Source organism: Mercurialis annua, linkage group LG8 (genome assembly GCF_937616625.2).
Source record: "Mercurialis annua linkage group LG8, ddMerAnnu1.2, whole genome shotgun sequence".
NCBI classification, from domain to species: domain Eukaryota; kingdom Viridiplantae; phylum Streptophyta; class Magnoliopsida; order Malpighiales; family Euphorbiaceae; genus Mercurialis; species Mercurialis annua.
In genome coordinates this window covers 34,371,481-34,393,484 of record NC_065577.1, presented here as the reverse complement: position 1 = coordinate 34,393,484, position 22,004 = coordinate 34,371,481, and the positions used below count along the sequence as shown (strand labels likewise).

General features: G+C 34.1%; 1 protein-coding gene across 1 annotated transcript; it reads right to left on the bottom strand.

Annotated features, from left to right (window-relative positions):
• Positions 1 to 240: 240 nt before the first annotated feature.
• LOC126661964 (uncharacterized) lies at positions 241 to 2,870 on the bottom strand. The gene is made up of 3 exons (XM_050355849.1): positions 1,788 to 2,870; positions 841 to 1,605; positions 241 to 672 (listed from the first exon to the last, which is right to left on the bottom strand). Exons 1-3 carry the CDS (start codon positions 2,868 to 2,870, stop codon positions 241 to 243), a joined length of 2,280 nt encoding a protein of 759 aa, XP_050211806.1.
• Between the last annotated feature and the right edge of the window lie 19,134 nt (positions 2,871 to 22,004).

Below are 22,004 nucleotides of genomic sequence, written 5' to 3'. Positions count from 1 at the left end.
AATATTCAAAATGTATTGAAGATGTATAATTTATGTATTTGACATAAACACATAATCAGTGAATTGATTACAGTGATGAAAGATATATCTGGCATAAAACATGCAATATGTATAACAAATGTATCACTAATGTATATAAAATAAATATATAAAAAAAGAATTTAATGATAACAAAGTCAAAAAATAAAATGTAATAAAACTATTTAATAAGCAAATATATTTTCTGTCCACAGTCTGTATTTAGTGTTTCTTTGGCACGTTTTTACATGTCTTTCGACTGTGTCCACGGTCACCACAACGAGTACACTTTGCATGTTTCAGTTTTTCCCAAGTATGTTTAAACCTTTCCTTTTTTGGCCTTCCGCTTTTTGTTTTATGCTGCGGCGGTAATACAATAAAGTCTTTTACTTGTTGCGGTACATCCCATTCATCTTCTTTCGCCATTGGAAATACCGTTTCACTATACGTTGCTAGCATAGTTTCTTTCATGTAGTAGATTGAACAATACTGATAAGGATCTCGGTTCATTTCATTGATAATTGCTACTGCATGTTGACACGGTATTTCATCAATTTCAAATCTCTTGCAAGTGCATGTTCTATCTTTCATGTCGACTGTGTATTTGATGCTACCATTCAACACTGTGATCACTTCATTTGTAGAATGTTTTACCTGTAAATAGTTTTTGAAGATAAACAATGGTTATCTAATACATAGTTGATACATCTATGATACAGAGTTTTTAATAACAGTATATACATGTTTTAACAGTAGATACATGTTTTATACATAAAATATACATCAGTTTTAATAGTTTTAAAAGAAGAATGATTTTCATACCTGTAATTTGAGTGAATTAACATAACTCTGTGCTAGCACATCATGCCTTTTTGTCATTTTTGTCATAGTGTACATGGCAATGTTTCTATTCTTGTAGGAGTACTCTTGTTGGAGGTCATGTAAATACATAAGGAGCGTTGCTATCGACAGTTCTCTTGCATGCTTTATTGCTGCGTTTAATGACTCGGCTGGGTTCGAAGTCATTGTCTTATATCTGTTGCATTCTGAGTGGTACCTTGACCATCTTTTGTATCTGATACCATGAAGATACGACTTAATCCGTGTATCTATGTCGTCTAGCTCATTCATATGATAATTAAAATCCTTCTCCGTGTATGCTTTTGCTGCTGCAATGAATGGCTCTTTCACTTTCTTTGCACTTCTTCTGAAATTTGTCTTGATGTTATTCAGAAGGTGGAAGATACACAAGCAATGGTCAGCCTCCGGATATATTTTTTTTGCTGCATTATCAATGCTCAGATGTCTATCTGATACAATGCACATACCTGCTCTTGTTCCAAATGCATTTCTAATTTGACTGAAAAAATATTCCCATGACTTATCATTCTCTGAATCTACGATGCAAAAAGCTAAAGGAAAAAGTATTCCAGCTGCATCTTGTGCTGTTGCAACAAGAAGGGTTCCACCATATGCCGCTTTTAAAAACGTTCCATCAACAATCATAACGGGCCTGCAGTGCTGCCACCCTTTAATTGAAGAATTCAAGGCAGTAAAAACATATAAGAAATAATGGTCTTCTGTCACCTGAATATTAATTATAACATTTTTCATTAGTTATGACATTTTAATAAATAATTTATGTATTGTTTATGTATCTAAGATGTATCTTGTAATTTCATATACTTTTGAAATATTAAAAACATCTCAGATGTACCTAGAACAAACAATAAAGATGTATCAAAGATGTATTATTTATTTTCTCTCACCTGAATATCAATTGTTGATCCTGGATTTGTCGTTCCAAGCATTTGTAACAAAATTGGTAGAAATTTATATGATTCTGATGGATTGCCTCGTATCATTTCAAATGTTTTTTCTCTTGATCTATAAGCCTTCATATAGCTGACCTTGACCCCATCGATCATCTCTAAATCATTTTTGATATCAGTTGGTGTGTATGTCGATTTGACATTGAGGTATTTCTGTTTGATGGATTCTGCAATATATGACGATGAAGCTTGTCTCTGGCTGTTAAATCTTGTATCTACAGGACATGTGTGCTTCATGTTCAGGTTTCGGATGATGAACAATTTTGATTTGCCGATGCTAGAAGCTTTAAGATACAAATCACATGTATCATTGATACATCTCAGTAGAAGTTGCTTTTGACAAGATTTGACAGTCTTGTGCTGATAGTGATGTCTAATTGCGTGAAATATCATGCATGTTTGAAGAATTCCTTTGTTTTTGAAAGATTGTCCAACTTTTAATTGTATCTCTTGCACTGGTTCAGTCACTGTTTGTGCACTTTTCTCTTCTGTTACCATTTCTTTTTCCTTCATACTGCTTGTTTCAACACTGTCCTTTGCAAGTAGAGTAGCATATTTTCTTATTTCTGAAAAGGTATCGCCACTGTATGGTAGATGTATCGCAGATGTATCCACTTCCATCTCTGTAAATTGATAATTGTTAGTATAATCTGAATATGAAATACCTGTAGATATACTTCTTGAACTCTGTTGGGTTGCTTGTATCAATAGTGTATCACTATGAACATCTATGCAAAGAGGGTACATGGTAAAGTCTGTTTGCATTTTTTTGATATCCATGTAAAATTTGAAGCTCGAATCATCAGTAATCTTTAACGGTGGATACTGATTCTTAACTTGATACTTGACCTCAATTCTCTGTTCTTGTAGCTTCAATTTCAGCTCATTTGATATTTGATTCAGCAGATCCAAATATGATGAATCTTTTGGTATCATGATTCCAATAACTTGAAAATCTGCATATGTATTTTCTTCAATCCATTGTCCACTGTGTTGGACCATAACAAGTAGAGATTCCATCTAAATACAAACGAGATACAGATCTATTAGTGTTATAAGATACCAATTAGATTCCAGATATATACAAATTAAAATAGTTGTAAGAACTTACCAGTTTTTGAGCTCTGAGATTATAATCAATGGCGGTTCATATTTGTATAAGATTGTAAATGTGATGAAGGAAGGTAAAAAAAATCGCGTGTTTTTAGTTTCAGATTTGAGAGAATTTGTTTTGTTTTGATTTGAGCGAATCAAATATTTTTGGTTGTTAGAGTTTTGTATATGTGGCATCTATTGGTTGGACACGTGATTCTTTTTGGTTGTTAAAGAATCAAATCACGTGATTCTCTCCGTGTGTTTTTAAATTGTGGTCCTTCTCTCTTTTCTTGCGACGTGGCATGCTCAGATTGAGTACGTACATGTTGTAATATATCATTCCTTTTATGTGCTGATGTAATGTTTTAGGAATTTTAGCATTTTTGTAATATTTTGGCGTTTTATGTATAGTTATGTCATTTTTTCCTTTACAAACCCTGTTGGGCTCAGTTATAGTTGGGCAAATTTTAGAGGGTTCACATTCAGTGGGCAAATCATTAGGGATTCGGTGGTTGATAGATTATTTAATTGATATTTTGTTCTATAGGATTCAGATGCATAGATCCGATATTGGACCGATATGTTCACTTTCCATCATTAGCTACTTCATAAATAAGATAATGTTTTTGGGTATTTATACTCTTAGTTGGATTTTAGCTCTGTATTTTTCTTTTTTTGGTGAAGCCTTTTATCTTGGAGAAATCGGCGAAGACTTCATTATTTTTGTTTTTTGAATTTATAGAATCTCATTAAAATAAATATGAAACAGTTAGATTTGTAAAAAATTCGGAATAATTTGAAATTTTAATCTGATAACCTGACATATAATAGACAATATATTTTTTAATTTATTTTCATGTCTTGCATCATAACACGTTGACACATTTTCCAGTCATGGTGTAGAGGTTGGTGGATTTTGACAATTGGCAACATCTAAGCGCATCTATTTTAAGGTTCTTTTCCTTCGAATTGTTATTTTACCGATGTTATTTTGATTTTTCTCCTTTGTATTGGAAAACCAGTTTAACTCTCTTCTTTCCAAACTTCGCACTTTTTCTCTACAATATTTCAAATTTCTTCTAATCTTCTGTTGTTATTTTTTTCAAAAAAATTTCACTCAGTCGGTTTTACCTATCATTGAAGTTGAACTAATGACTCTTAAGATCACTGACTTCCATGGCCCAAACGAAAACTTTTTTTAAAATTCTTCGCTTTAGTGTTGTTTCTAATTTAATTTTTAATCCATTATACTTTCATCCTAGTATTTCAATTTCTCCTTTAGCCTTTTATTTTCTAATTTTTAAAAACTATCATTGTTCTTTTTGGTAATTATTATGGCTTTTTAAATTTATTCCATTTTTTTATTTTTTTGTTGTTTGTCCTCTCCCGGTCGGTTTTACCTACTATTTGATTTGAACTAATGACTCTTAGGATTACTGGCCGCCATGGCCCAAACGAAATATCTTTTTTAAGATTCTTTGCTTTTTGTGTTGCTTCTAATTTGATTTTAAATTTGTTATACTTTTTATCCTGGTATTTCAATTTCTCCTTTAATTTTTTATTTTCTAATTTATAGAAATTTTCATTGTTCTTTTTTGTTAATTATTATGGCTTTTTAAATTTGTTCCATTTTTTTATTTTAATCTTTTAGTTTTTCAAATTCTCTCTCTCTCACTCTCTCTCTAGAGGGTTTTCGGAAGCCACAAATGAGATGAATAAAATTGAATGTAATTTTTATGAAAGTCTTACAGTTGTATTTTCTAAGTATAATTTTTCTGTTGGTTATGATATTAGGAGGCACGATAGACTCTTTAGGCCTCATCATTGTCCTGAGACAAAAAATGAGATTACTTTATTTGAAAATTATTTCATTATTGGTCTTTGAGTTGTTTTAGAACACTTCATTTTACAAATATTTCTTTTTATAGGGATTTTCTTATGACAACTTCACCCTAATACCATTAGGATCTTGGTTTGTTTTATTGAAGCTTGTAAGCTTCGGGGGGGGGGGGGGAGAACCCCTTCTCTTCATCTCGTTAGAAATTTTTATTTCTTTAGTAGAAAAAATTAAAAATATTTGTTTACTCTAGTGAGACCCAGACTATCCCTCTTTAAATTCTCATTTTCTTCAAAAAATTATACTTTAAAATATTTCCTTGTGTATAACGAGTTTTCCTTCGATAATTTCTATAGGGTATGAATTACATGAAAGTTCCTTAGAGCTCTTTACTTAAAACCATGTGAATCTAATTTTGCTTCTGATCTGATGCTCGAGTACCAAATGACAAAACCTCATGTAGTTACTTTAATTAGAAAATATATTTTGCATCGGGGATTACCTATTGAGGATCCCTATGAGGACTTGAAGAATTATCTTATGAAGATCTAAGCATAGGTACTTTTCTAACCTCTTTTATTTCATTATTTGTAGGATGACAATTGATCTTTACCTTTTATTCGCTAGTTTTGAAGTTGACATGTCTACTCCCATGGGTGAAACCTAGAGTGCTCCAATTGAGAACTAAGATCCTCTTATTGAGGATCAAGATCCCCCTGGCGAACTCCAAAACTAGAATAATAAAGTCTTGGCGGATGTTTAAGCCAATGGCCTTGGAGTATCAAATTTTTGAGTGCCAATGCTGGCGGTCGTCGACCTGCCACTAATGAGGGCGATAACCCTCCTACAAAAAAAAAAGCGCAAGAAAAGTCTTGCTAAGAAACCCAAGGCAAAAGGCCCTTACATGGATGACATGATGAACCTCCTTAAGTGGATCGAGCAGCAAGATCACCCCTAACTTATAAACTATGACATTTTCAGTTGGTTTAAGGATGGATCGGTGATTCCTGTGGACATAAAGAATTTTAATAGCAACAACGACGCGAATTTCCTCAATGTTGCTTGCATAAGAAGTCTTTTGTAAGTATTCCTCTACTTTTAATTTTTAATTTTTCATTTATAAATTTGACTTACTCCAAAATGCATTCTGTTTTTTTTTCAGTCACTATCTTTGTAGTTACAACGTTGGCGATCCAGTCGGGATAGTGAACCTCCATAATGAATTCTGCCTTAAACATTTTATCAACTTATTCAGCTATTATTTTCTGCTTTTCTACTGAGAATTTTCTCTTCTTCTACTTTACTAGAAACGCCTCTTCTGGTCGCGGGTGACTACTTACGGATTGATCCCATCAATTTCTTGGGCCTCAAAGGCGAAGGTTCCTTTGTTTGCTGTCAGGACAGCTCAATTTCTGCTCGTGCTTTTGGGATAAGGTTCGCTCAATGTTTACTTTTTTTTCTTTGCTTAACTCCAGATGCAGCATTTTCTCTTCTTTCTTGCATTCCTCCAAATCTAGATCATGGTTCGGGATCTCTTCTATAGGCATCGCCTCATGGAATTCTTCAACCGATGAGTCATAGAATTGTTTTAGCTATTCCTATGTCTCCCCTTATCTTAATGACCTCTTTCTCGGTCGGGATTTTCATGGATAAATCCCTTATACTAGTTCCTACCGACAAATCATGCAAAAACGGTATCCCTAAGAAGGTATTATACGGCAGATTTATATTCACTATGTTAAATAGTGTGACTATCTTCTTATTTATTTTCTTTTTTGGTCCAACCATGACTGTCAGCTTCACTTCTCTTAGAGGGTTGATCGGCGGACCCCCAAGTTCCGAGTGGGGGGATGAGGACCTTTTGTAGTTTTTTCAGTTAGCAGATTTACTGCACTCCCGTCATCAATTAATATTCTTTTTACATTCGAGTTTTCAATCACTGTCGTTACTACCAAAGCATCATTATGTGGGCATTTGACATGTTTGAAATCTTCAGTTTAACAGGTTACCGTCTGAATGGGTGATCCTTTTATATTTAGAGTCTTCTTCTTCTTCTTCTTTTTTCTTTAGGTTTTCCATCCATGTGCCTCTTCTTTTCTTGGTGCTCGTTGCCTTTTCTTTTTCTTGAATTTGTTTTTGAGTTCTCATGATTCGATCATATTTTCAATCTCCATTTTGAGGTTTTCGTATTATTTTGTATCATGCCCCTGCTCATCATAGAACCTACATAATCTTTTTGTATTTCTTTGGGATGCCTTCATTTTCGGAGAACATTTATCCTTCCTCCTGTTTTCCTCTATCTTTATTAGGATCTCATTCATATTTGTGTTGAGAGGTGTGTAGTTCCTGTCATCTGACCTGCAATCATACTTGTTGTATTACTGGAACCGCTAGTTATCTTCCTGCCGGTGGCTCCTCTCTTTGTTTTTTGATTTTTGCCTCTCTTTCGGTTTCCTTTCCTTAATTCTTTGGTCTTTTCCTATTTTCCCCACATGGATCTTCACCTTTCAACTAACTTGAAGTACTTCTAGGCGATGCGTATAAGACTTGAGAAAGTTGTTGGTTTGTTTATCAACAATTTATTAACCAGTTTAGTGAATCGAGTTCCTTCTCTGAGGGCTTCCGTGGCCATGTTAGCATTACGATTGTCTATTCTTAAATTCTCTTAATTGAATCTCTCCATATATCTGCAAAGGGTTTCGACTTCTTCATGTCTACAAGCTCCAAGACTACTCGTTATAGTCCTGGCAGGTATATTGGTTAAGTACCTTCTCAAAAACTCATTAAAGACGATAATATTATTTTTAATAGACTAAGGTTTTAACCTGTTGAACCATCTTTGTGCAGTGCTTGTAAGTGTTGTCGGGAAAACTCGACACATGATAGCATCGGTCACGTTGACTAATCTTATTGTTGCATATAATTTTGAGACGTAGTCTCTTGGATATCCGTCACCATTGAAAGTGGACAGGGTCGGCAATTTCATATTGATGAGAATCGTTTCCTCTGCGATTTCTACAGATAAGAGTGAGCCCTTCAACTTCAAGTCGTCCAGATCTAGTTAATTATTCTACCCTGATTTTTCCCAAAGCTTTGGAAATTTTCACCTCGAGATCATCTTCAGCTACATTAGTGGCTTTACTCATGTTGGGAGATTCAGAGAAATCTCTTTCTTCTTCCTCCTATTTTTTTGTGTTTTTTCTTTGCCTAGATGGTTTAGTCTGGTTTGATTTGGCCGGAGGTACTCTATCCGTCTGTTTGCTTCTTCATCAACTTGCTCTCCACGCATATTTTGAGCATCATTGCCTTGATTTTCTGGGTTCGTACCCTCATTTCTCTCTTCGACACCATCTTCTTCTATTGGTGTCTTCATGTACCTTCTATGGCAATTTGTTTTTTTCAGTTCTCATGATTCAATCATCCTTCTAATCTCCATTTTGAGGTTTCAGCATGTTTTTAGTATCATGCCGGTGCTCATCATGGAATCTACATGACTTTTTTGTATCCCTTTTTGGGTGCCTTTATCTCCGGAGGCCATTTAATATTCCTCCCGTTTTTCTTATTTTTTTCTCAATGAACTCTTTAGATATAATTTTTGTTTCTTATTTTCAAATTATGTATAGCCAAATTCCTACATTAGGGTGAACGGTGTAGTTTAATTGTGTGATTCTTTGTTATTTTATATGGCAATGTTATAAAAAAATTCACAAACTTTACACATTTTCTTAATTTAATCATGTTTTTTTAAAACTTCTCACAAAAATACATGAACTTTCATATTTTTCCCAAATTTATAAACAAGGCTGATGTGACACTCATTCAATGATGCAATTTGCTGAGGTGTAAGTCATGTTTAACCAATGAATATATACTTTTGGAAAAAAATGAAAGTTGGTGTACTTTCATGAGACGTTTTAAAGAACGTGATTAAATTGAGAAAATGTGTAAAAGTTAGTGAATTTTTGTGACATTAACCTTTATTTTATAGATTGAATTTTACATTAGTAAGAGATGTTTAATATTCTATTTTAGTACTCACTCCGGTTCATAATATTTGTCGCATTTGTGAATTTTTTTGATAATATTTTTGATTTTAGAGTCTTACAAAAACATTTATTGCTTTTTTTTCAAGTTTATCTTCTAGCAATAAATAACTTAGTGAGGTTAAAGGGTTAGTGAAACATAAAAGTAGTAGTAATTAATAGGACAATTTGGTAAAAATATGTAAAGATAAGACATATTTATTACTTTTTTAATTTATGTGAAATGACCAAATGTAAAAATTATTATGGACCGAAGGAAGCAATTAATTCTTGTGTTGATATATGTTTAATTCATTAACCACCTATTTAGAATTTATGCCATGTATTGAGAGGTGAAGCATGAATTTGGATCTAAAATCAATTCAATTAACTATTTTAGGATAAAAATATATCTAGAAATGTATGCATGATATATATGATGTACTTCTTCATCGTTTGATTAAATTAGTGTTTGGATTGAGAAATAAACTCATGTTAATTGAATATACTTTCTTGATACGAGAGAATATTTTAGCAACTTTGAATACCGTCATTGAAATATAATCGATTCCATAATCAACAATGAATCCCATATTAAGTGAAAGTTCGAAATTCTAGTGTTCTTTGTCATCAATCTATCTTTAATCAATACTTTTCATTGTTTTATTTACTTTTCTTTTAATTGTTTAAAATAAAAATAAAATTTAAAATTATCTTTAGCTATATTTAATATAAATAATAGTGAACATTGTCTATATATGTATATATATACGATCTTGTACATTACAATTTCATTTTACATACTTGCAGGAGTTGGAATTTTAGCCATCACTGATATATTAAACTTTGTTTGGGAGCAAGCAAAAAACCTTGAATACCATATTAACGATCTCATGAGTTACCAGGCATGCCATTTTGATGTGGCCTATTAGTATACAAAAAACAACAATTTCGACTATGCTTTCTTCACAAAATTTTGGGTTTTCTTTTATCATTTCTGTTTACTCGATTATACTTTTATTATTTATTACATATTGTAATAATTATAATTTATGTCGAATATTATTTAGATTATGATTATTTATATTTTTTTATATTATTTCTATTATAGATAATATTTAGTACAAATATTATCTAGATATTTTTTTATTTATATCTATTTTTATTTCAAAAGGTAATCCTCACACCCCACTAGAAAATAAATAAAAAAAAGATAAATTCTATAGGTTGACGCCACAAATTTTATCCCGAAAAATCCATTTTTTCCCACTTTTAAAGGGCAAAGAACTTGTTGCCGTCTTAACTGTGTTACCGAAGGTTCTGAAAAAATTGGGGAAATAAAATGAAATATGAACAACCACATTGGTTGTAATAGATTGGCTTTAATACTTGTTCTTGCTCCAACACATCAAAGGGAGTTTACTCCACCAATGTTTTTTTCCAAATTGATTTAATAGGTTATTGCCAATAACCTTAATCGCTAAATAGAAATATTAAACTATAAATCCATAAACGTAAAAAAATAGCCATCAATACTTTTGGAGGTATAAAGGAATCTTTTTTTTGCATGCTTAAATATTTCTCCCAATTAAGCATATCTAAATATTTGAAATGTAATATTCAATTTTTAAAAGTACTTATCAGTCCTATTCTCTTTCAAAAGAGATGTCAATCTACACTAGAAGAAAGTAAAAAAAAGATTAAAGAGTTTAAAATGAAGTCAAGGCTTGACATGCCGCGAATCTTCTTCAAAAAGAGGGATTCACGGTGGTGGAGAAACTTGATAAAAAAAAGCTTTTCTTAATTCATTACTTCTTTCAGAAATTACTTGCTTTAGTTTAAATGGTACACAGTCCAAGTAAAATGACTTAAGTAGAAATTTGCCCCTTCAACTTGTAAGCAATGGGTAATTAACACATAAATTAATTTCGTTGGCAAATTAGTACACGAATTTGATGATTATGGACAATTTGTCCATTTTGACAAATTTACTTATAAATCAATGGGACAAATTGCTAATTTAAGAGACAATTAACTTACAAATTGAGGGGGCAAATTGCCAAAATGGTGTAAATTATAATCATCAAGTTCGTGTATTGATTTGCCCATAAAATTAATTTATATGTTAATTGCCCATTGCTTACAAGTTTAGGGGGCATATTACCACTTAATTCCAAGTAAAATACTCCCTCTATTCCCAAATAATTTTCGTTTTAGACTTTGACAATATCTGACGTTCTGAACAATTAGCATTCTTTTTGCCTAAAATAACTCTTGTTTTACCTCTAAAAATGTAACTCTTTCCATTAAATATGATAAATTTCTTGAACAAATTTAGAAGCTTTTTTCTCAAAATTACAGATGCCCCACCCATGAGCTGATGAAAAACTAAAGATCCTACTTCATGAGTTGTCTATCTAGATTATACTAACCCAGAATAAGTTTTATTATATGCTCTCATTAAAATTAGACTTGATAATAGATGAAATCTCCAATTATTTAAAAGATTGTGCTGTTTTTTTGACCCATTGAATTTGATGATAGGAAGCTCATCGAGATTCAATGAATTTGAGAGCGGATTTGGAGAAAAATGACTTGGATTTCAATTTTTTTTTTATATTTTTCAATTAAATAACTTTCAGATGAGTCTTACTGTCTTAGTTTGGTTTTCTATGTACAAGAAGAACAAATCAACACATACAAATTTTGTTAATAAAATTGCGATTTTCATAAGAGATTCGCCATTGATGAATATGGAGATTGAGTTTGGAGAAGATGTAAAGGTAAAAAGCTCTCTTTTTCTATGTAAACACATTCATTTACTATGGGTATTTTAAAATTTTTTATATGTATTAACTACATTTTTAATATGTGTGCCCAACTCTAGAACGTCAATTAATTAGGAAGAGAGAGAGTATCTCATTGCTGAAGTTTGACATATTCTGATCCACTGCTATTTTGATTAAAATATTCTCATCATCTAATATCTATAAAAATAATAATAATCTACTTTTACTGTTAGATAAGAATTATAATTAAATATTTTTATGTCTTTTCGTTAGTTCTGTTTAAACATTGAAGCTCATCAATCAAATAAAATTAAGTTAATATAGTTTACTCCAATATCTTAAAAGACATCTTATGCCTATATTTTTCAGAATTATTATTTTAAGATTTTTTTTAAATGCTTTCACAATTAAAATGTATGCTAGAGATCTCATATCCTTACATAGTGAATTTCTTTTTTATTCTTTCCTAAATTTTCTTTACATATTTCATGTCAATTTAGTGTTATCACTCATGAAAATATTTATGTGAAATTACATTCACTGAATTTTCATGATAAAATTTGCAAATGCAAAACCAGTATGATATAATCTAATCATGCACTTATGTCATATTATATATTACACATTAAAATATCATGAAAACATTTGGTATTAGTAATAATACAATTCAAAGGGTAAATAGGAAAAGGACACGTATCATTTATTTATAGGTTTAATGGCAAAAAAAATCCAAACATTTATAACTTGTTGCAATTATATATAAATCTTTTAATTTTTGCAATAATATTCAAAATGCATTATTTTGTTGCAATATCCAAACTGTATTTTTTATGTGAATGTTTTTGAATTTTTTGCCATTTTTTGGGACTTTTATTATATTATTATACATCAAAACATAATAATAGCCTAATATCTTAATTGAAAACAACAAGTTTAGCCATCAATTTGACTATTATTATTAAAAAAATGCAATTTGGATATTATTGTAACAAAAAAATGCAATTTGGATATTATTGCAAAAATTTAAAGGTTTGGATATAATTATAACAAGTAGTAAAAGTTTGAATTTTGTTTACCATTAGGACTTATTTTTAAACAATCAAGCCAAGCTGAGTCTAAACTAATCATTGAAAAGCTTAAACCAGAGAATTGAGATCAGAGAAAAAGTTTGATTCGAACTTTCATGATAATTATGAAAAAGAAATCAAATTACTATAGATAATTTCAGTTCAGTTATCATATAATTATAAAATTCGAGTGAAAATATTTTTGTTTTTTTAGAGCAATTATTATAAAAATCCCACAATTATAATTAACAGTTTGATATATTTTATATAAAAAAATTATTTAATGATCTCTCATTTTCAATTTCGTTAACTATTAGCCCATTCTATTAATTTGGGATATCAAATCATTACCAGAACTAAAAGTGAGATACCAAATCATTTGCAAGTGAAGTATCAAATCGTGAATAAAATTAAAAATGAGGGATCAAATCGTTAACGAAATTAAAACTGAAGTATCAAACCGTTTGAAAATAAATGCGAAAATTCACGAAGGGATCTAGTAGTTAACATAATTGAAAGTGATAAATAAATAAGTAGGATTTGAGATGAGAGATGTTAACTCGTTAATTGTGGTATAAATGGAGGATTTTAAAATAATTTCTTCTTTTTTCAACGTGGAATTTCATCAATTTTGTATAAATATGATTTTAATTCGAATTTTTTTCATATATAATAAGGTTTTTAAAAAACAACAGTGCTAAACACAAAAAGCAACAACAATATATTTTTAATTCCCTTTTTTCATATTATTAAACTATAAGATTAAAAATGAATTTTGATATATCAGCCATGCGAGTAAAAAGATACATGGCATAACAGCTATACAGGCAAGAAAAATACTTACTTTATCCTAATATCTTCTATTAAACTAAAATTGAAACTAAAATAAAACTAACCAAAAGTATAAAATCATAGGTCTTATGAATAAAAATTCCAAACCTTCTAATATTTATAATTCTAACTAAAACTTTAAATTTTAATAACTCAATTTCAAATATTTACGACAATTTAACCAATTCGCTCCAATTTGGCTAAAACTGTAAAAGGTCGAAAAACAATTCATTGATCTCGTGTCGGCATATTTTTTTGATAGAGGCATTAGTATTGCTAGTAAATCGATTACAGCGAATCGGCTAAAAGTCGCAAAATTGAATTAGAAAGTTATAAAATTTTAAAGATTCGGTTAAAATTGTAAAAAATCTAGGAAATTTGTCTTTATTGATGGATACCGAATCCTATTGTAAGTATAATGGAGCCGAGTTGCAGGAAATCCACTCTCAGGTGATACCGGACTCCCCCTAAAGATCCGAAGATATGAAGGAAAAGCCGAATCTCTTAAGATTCGGTGACATGCTAATAAAGACCGAATCCTTAGAGATTCAAAGATATGCCTACAAAGACCGAATCCCACATGATCCGCCGAAAGCGTGTCAGGTCCGGGATTCGGGTAATCGACTAAGTATGGAAGTATTGTCCTATTCGGACACAAACACTACATATGGAAGGATAAGCTCTACTTTAGGAAGATAAGACTATTTAGAAAGACGTTCCTAAATAGGACTCTTATCAGATTAAGGTAGATCACGACAAATCAGGAGAATCTCTACGATATTGCCGAATCCCTATAAAGTAGGATTCACCTGCCTAATACAACTCTACTAGGTATATTCGACTACTATAAAAGGAGCACGAGGTATGCCTAGAAACACAATTACATTCATATACTCAAAACGCTGCTCAAAGCTCTAGACTGACTTTAGCATCGGAGAGTTAATCGGACAACCACCGTCCGGTTAGCTTCTACCCTGTTTTGCAGGTCTTACTCACCGGTTCAGAAGGCAGACTCCATCAATTGGCGCCGTCTGTGGGAAAAGCTTAACTAAACTTTAAAAGAAGGATCTTTTCTGAACTCAAAAACAAATCTCATTGAAGAAGATGACTTCTGAAAGAGTAAACCTGAAAGACAAACAACCAATGGACCCAAAAAGCACTCCGGAGATAATCAACGTGACGGAAGACGGGCTTCACAACTCCGGGGAAAAAAGCAATACCGGAGGGCCCTCTTTTTCAACACCCCAATACCAAACTAATCCGATAAGGGGAAGCAACCCAATTGCTTTCAATCTGGGCACTGAAGAACAAGCACCAAACGCAGCAGCACAAGATCCACACAACGAAATACTGAAAAAGATACTAGAATCTGTACAAGCAAATCTTGACAGATTGGCTAGCGAAGCCAAAAGAACAAACGACAGGCACGAAGAAACTATGAAAATCCTAAGGGAAAATTTCAGCCCTACAGCTCCCAGAAGAAGAGAAAGAACAGAAAACGCAAACCCAGGCCGACGAGGGACAAGGGCAGAAAACAATAAAAGCAAGGAACCCCGAACCAGAGGGAACGGAGAAAGAAACGAAGCAAGAAACCAGCGAGAAAATAGAACCAGCGACGAAGAAAGTCCGAACAGAGACAAATCTAACGAGGAATCACCGGAGACACCCAGAAATGAGCACAACCAGGAGGACGCCCGGAGCGGTCTGAATTCAAAGAGAGACGAACGAAGGGAGAAGGAAAAAGAAGACGCCCCGCCAAGGAGCAAGCGACAAGAAAGAGATGCAGGGAAAGAGCAGACTAAGAAAAAACACCAAGAAGGAGAGGGCGAATCGTCAGAGACACCCCAAAAAAGCAAGGCCACATATGTGGTGGAAGAAGATTTAGAAGAGAAGATCGCCAAAGCACTCAAAAAACTAAAATCTGAAGAATTGGATATAGACGACCTCAGGTTGAAAGGATCACCCCTCTCGCCCGAGATCATGGAAGAAACCATCCCGCACAGCATGAAGCTGCCGATCCTGCCAATTTTCAATGGGGAAGGAGACCCCCGAGACCATACTTCTAGGTTCACAGCGACCATGGGGCTACTCAGCGTATCAGACGCCATTCTCTGCAGGGTTTTCCCTACTACACTCACGGGCACAGCCCAGAGATGGTATAACAAATTAAAACCAGGCTCGATCAAAAGCTTCGCTTCGCTTTCAACAGAGTTCCTTAATAGATATCTCACAAACATCCCAGCTAAAACCACTACCAGTATCCTAAGAGCTTGCATCCAAGAAGAAGGAGAAACCCTGCGAAGCTACATCGAACGATTCAACAAGCAAGCTATGAAGATAGACAACCTGAACGTCGACATGGCGACAGAAGCATTGCGAGAAGGGACGCGATTCGGAAAACTGGTGGACAAGCTGCTAGTCAATAAACCCACAACTTTCTCGAACTTAATGGGCATAGCCCAGAAATACTTCGAGTTAGACGAAGGGCGAAGGGCGATCCGCGGAAAGGAAGCAAAAGGAAAAGAATCAAAAGAGAGATCCAGAGAAAAAACCAAGTCCAAACCTGATGACAGGAGAGGAAGACCCAAAGAGAGCAGACGATTCGCCCCCCAGACAAGATATGAATCGAGATATGATCCCAGAGATGACGAGAATAACTTCACTCCGCTAAACACCAGCCGAACTAATATCCTCATGTGGATCAAAGAAAACGTCAAAAACGTGGTATGGCCACCAAAGATGAAAGCAGAGATAAGAGACACCAGAAAGTACTGCAAATTTCACGACGATTACGGACATGAAACGGATAGCTGCAGAGACTTAAAGGTCGAGATCGAAAGAATGATTGACACAGGCGAGCTGAGGAAATTTGTGGCCCGAAAAGAGAAGAGCAATGACAAGGGAGAAAAAAGAAACAGAGAAGACAAGCCGAAAGAAAAAGAAGACGAGCGCCCATCCAAAATTCTGGGAACCATACACATGATTAACGGTGGAGGACATAGCAGCTCCACGATCAGGAGGAAGCAGAGGAAGGAAGTAATGAACATACGAGAAACTCACATGCCGCCAGTGATCTTCGATGTAGAAGACTATGAACACGTCAAAGCACCCCTCAACGATGCTTTGGTGGTGACTACTATCATTGAAAATTGGAACATGGAGCGAATCCTAATCGACGAAGGAAGCGCGGTAAACCTCATGACAAACGCAGCATACAAAATGCTGGGAGGAACGGCGTCAAGGCTACGCCGAGTCCCAATTCCGCTATCTGGACTCGGTGGCCCCTCCATCACTCCGCTGGGAGCAGTCACCTTAGAAGTAATAATCGGCCCAGAAAGAGGAATAAACAAGAAAATCATGTCACTATTTAACATAGTGGACATGGAACTGACATACAATGCCATCCTAGGAAGACCTTTCCTCCATGATTCGGCAGCAGTAACCAGCATAAGAGCGTTGGCAATGAAAATACCAACCGAAAAGGGAGTAGTGACGCTGAGAGGAGACCAAGGAATAGCCAAGAAGTGCTATGACGAGTCAGTGGTGGATCTCCAAGAAAACAAGACCGAAAAGAAGGAAGAATAGGAACGGAAAACGATCCATCATCGGTAACGACTTTACGTCTTACCAGATGGCGTCAAATCTATCTTTAATATTTTGTATGCCATCTTTTTATCAATAAAAGTTCAATTTTGCTACTATCTGATTAGCCAGACGAACCGCTAAAGAAACAAAAATCAAGAACAGTCACGAATGATTAAATCAAAGATGAAAGAAGAAAAAATAAATTAAAGACCAAATTCAAGAAAGGCTAAAAGCCAAGAAAATGAGTTTAAATTAACTCAAGGCAAAATCGCCGAACATGGCAAATCGCCACAAAAGGCTAAGAGCCAAGAAAATGAGTTTAAATTAACTCAAGGCAAAATCGCCAAACTAGGCAAATCGCCACAAAAGGCTAAAAAATGAGTTTAAATTAACTCAGAAAAGGCAAATCGCCAAAAAAAGAGTTTAGATTAACTCGAAACAAAAACAAAAATAAAAGAGTTTAGATTAACTCTATAAAAAGCAACGCCAAGAACAGGGTTTAGAATAACCCTCGAGGCAAGACAAGTACATAAAAATTGATATAAGGCGAATGCACATTTCGAAGAAACACGAAGAAAATATATTCATAAATTGCGAATTACAAAAAGCAAAATTAGTACATCAGCAAATACAATCAAAAGAAAAAATACTAGACACGATCTTTAGACATCTTGACAAGAAGGTCACGAGCGATGGCCTGGGGATCCAACCCGTTAATCCCAGAAAGATCAATATTAAGATTCTGCTCTAGAAGCTTCCTCCGAATCGCAAGGCGATACTCGCTTATCAAAGCAGAGTAAAAAGCTTTCGTATCTAGCAAACGGATGTGAAGACCTTCAACCTCCGATCTTAGACTGTCCCTCTCCCCACCAACAAGGGAATTGATTCGAATAAGCTCCTCAATCTCTTGAGTCAAGTCATCGGTCTTCTTCTCGATCACTTTCACTTGGCGATCATTAATCGCATCCTGCGCCTTAAGCTGCGCCAGAAGGGAATCATGCTCTTCCAAAGAGGCCTTCAATTTTGCCCTTTCAGACTCGGAAGTCGCCAAAAGAGAAGACAGACGCTCAACCTCCTCCTCGGCACACTGACGGCGATCGTTCAATACCAGAACAGATTGAAGAGCCTACAAACGCCAGAAACAAACAAATAAGGAAACAACTGAATACAAAAAACATATTATATTCAAGAAAGAAAGCACTTACAGAGAAACCATGAAAACAAGCCAGATCGGAAAGCTCCTGACCCGGCCTACCACAAAACCACGTGACATCATCAGGAATCGCCAAAGTTCGGATATATTCCGCTAGCACTCTAGGATTCAGCAAACTAGCAGGATCCTGACCTTCGACCCACTGCACCAAATCTGGAGCAGAAGAAGAGTTTCCAGGAAAACTCTCCCGCGATGGAGAACCATCGCCAACTCGACGTCTTTTCCTAGACGGAGAATCCGGGTCTCGACCCAGAGAAATCTCTCCCGAATCAGCAACAACCAGCCCCTCTGAAGTCACATCCCCAACTCCCCCCGAGACGGTAAATGATGCTAGAGGGGGAAGTAGCGGCGGAACCGCCTCGTCACCTACTGGATCAGCCAAGTCATCATCATCATCTACAACAATAACCTCACCACCCGCAGGCAACGCTATCTCGACGGGAGCTATGGGAATATCAACAGGAGCCACATCCACGTCAATGTCGCCAAGAATAATGTTGGCGATAGGAACGTCAGGACCACCCATCGGAACGTCCAAATCTACTTGAAACCCGGAAAGGAAATCGTCAGAAGAAGAAGACATCCTACAAAAAAAACATCAAAAAGAACTTAAGCAAATTAATATACCTTGAACAAAAGAGTAGCAAAGATCCGCCAAGCCTCGAGGAGGATCCTCCAAAGGAAACCATCGACGCCGAAGATGACTATTGACCAAGACATCTAGAATGGGACGCGATACAACACCACAAGAAGATATGTCGAAAGCAAGTTTTGACTCGGATAAACTTAAAGGAGACGAACAACTCCGAACTTGGTGAGAAGAAAAACCATCCGAAAAATGAAGAAAAACAAATTTATGGTAAACAATAAAGAAACGCCTTCGCCAGCGACTGGTTAGGCAAGGAAGATAAATACGAGATCGCCCTTCTCTGCCAAGGGCGAAAACGAAGCAACCATCGCACTTCCTAAAGTCTACAAAATGATACAACACGTTGAGAGAAGGGGCACAACCCCGGAGCCTACACGCCTCCGAAAAGGCGAGCACTACTTTAATCGTACCAGGATAAAGTTGTCCCAGAGCAACCTTTAAATCCCTACACACTTCTACTAAAAATGAATCTAAAGGAAACCTAAGACCAGCAGCAAATTGCTCTTCGAAGAGAACCGCCCTACAAGAAGATCCTGGAGAATCGGAAGCAGCCATATCGGCACCAGGTAATATTACCCTATAATCGAAAGGAAAGCTATACTTAAAATAGATATCTAAGACTTCATCCCTACGAAGCTTTGATCTGGTAAAAGCCATAGCAGCGCATGCATCTTCCACTCGACTAAGAGGCATCCTAGAACAGGAAATCACAAACATAAATACAGAATAAGGATCAAACAAGAAATATATTGAAGAACACGTTGAAGAACACGTCGAAGAACACCAAGTACAGAAAGGGAATTTCCAGAATACAAATCATGGAGAACATATAAAAAGAAGAAAACCATATTAACATCCAAGCGACAAAAGAGAACATACCTGAAAAATCTGGATGAAACAAGTCACGAAGAACCAAATAATCAAACAAAGAACGAAAAGGAAATAGCTGCAAGAAATAAGAATAAATTCGAAAAGCAAGTAAGAGGGAAAAGAAGAAATGCAAAGAGATTAAATACAAAGAGTTTTTGAATCATTAACCGTTGAATCACTAAATGCCGACACGTGGCAACACAGCATCTTACTAAAGAAGAAACGTCACCCACAAACATATGAAACGACTCGCCCGAAATACAAAACGACTCGCCCGTATAAGAGAACTCAGCTCCAAAAGAGCCAAAATCCACTAAGGCATAAATGCCAAACTACTTCAGCTCACTTGCGGGGGGGCTAATGATGGATACCGAATCCTATTGTAAGTATAATGGAGCCGAGTTGCAGGAGATCCACTCTCAGGTGATACCGGACTCCCCCTAAAGATCCGAAGATATGAAGGAAAAGCCGAATCTCTTAAGATTCGGTGACATGCTAATAAAGACCGAATCCTTAGAGATTCGAAGATATGCCTACAAAGACCGAATCCCACATGATCCGCCGAAAGCGCGTCAGGTCCGGGATTCGGGTAATCGACTAAGTATGGAAGTATTGTCCTATTCGGACACAAACACTACATATGGAAGGATAAGCTCTACTTTAGGAAGATAAGACTATTTAGGAAGACGTTCCTAAATAGGACTCTTATCAGATTAAGGTAGATCACGACAAATCTGGAGAATCTCTACGATATTGCCGAATCCCTATAAAGTAGGATTCACCTGCCTAATACAACTCTACTAGGTATATTCGACTACTATAAAAGGAGCACGAGGTATGCCTAGAAACACAATTACATTCATATACTCAAAACGCTTCTCAAAGCTCTAGACTGACTTTAGCATCGGAGAGTTAATCGGACAACCACCGTCCGGTTAGCTTCTACCCTGTTTTGCAGGTTTTACTCATCGGTTCAGAAGGCAGACTCCATCATTTATGATCTATTAATCCTAACATTAAAACTAAACTAATTCAAAATGTCGATTAACTAAACTAATTAAATAATCAAAACAAATCAAATTGGTCCGGATAATTTTCCAAATGAACCAAAATTTTGGTCACTCTTTCTTTGATTCAGAGAATTTATAGTAGGCATATTTTTTTATAAATTCTGCTATACTCTCGTTTTTATTTGTATGACATTTGGATTTTATTTTATATATGGTTTTCTAAAAACATGATGTAAATGCTGAGAGGGTGTCCACCTAGTTGAGATGCTTGAGTGCGTTTTTGATTTCTAAAATCAAACATTTCCCTAAAATAGTATATGGTTTAATTGTAAAATTAAAATAAACTTCTTGTAAAAGAGATAGATATGTTTATATAATTATCGCATGATCATAATAGCTATTATATATATAGTATTTGATTTTTTTTATAACTAAGGAGGTGTTTGATAATCCTATTTATTACTTAAATTAATATATTAAGCACTTAATTATTTTGAACTGGTGAATAACTTAAAAAAATCAACTTAACTTATTTAGTTAAGTTAAAAATTACATAAAATAATTAATCAAAAAAGTTGACTTTTATTATACTTAACACATTTAGTTATAAATTATTATTGAATAAACTTCATATTCTTGTTATTTTCAATTATTATTCACGAATAAAAAATTTTTATCTAACGTAAATTAGTTTTTTTAATTTTTTTTAATATCACAGTGAGCGTATTATACATACACCAGCACTTAAAATTATGAATTATTTATATTTATATTATAAATATTTTGTTTCACCTTTATTTTTAAAGTATATATGTCATTTATATAATATTTTAGCTCTAAAATATAATTTGGACGTCTGTTTGTAACGCACAAAATTTGTTATCAGATTTAAATGTTTTTAGAGTCTTAAGAATAATATATATTTCAAGGACTAATTTTCAAAATAAAGGGGAAAATTAGATAATCTTGAAGAACTAATTGTCAACATATGCAACTAAATTTTACTATTTTTTTATGATATATGTAATATTCATAATATTTTTTAAATATTATTTATTTGATATTATGAGCATTTAAATAATATATAATTTTTATTTAATAATTTTACTTTTATAATTAATGTTCAAAGATTTAATATGTAAACTTAATAATTTTAATAATTTTTAGTAATCACAATTATCAAATA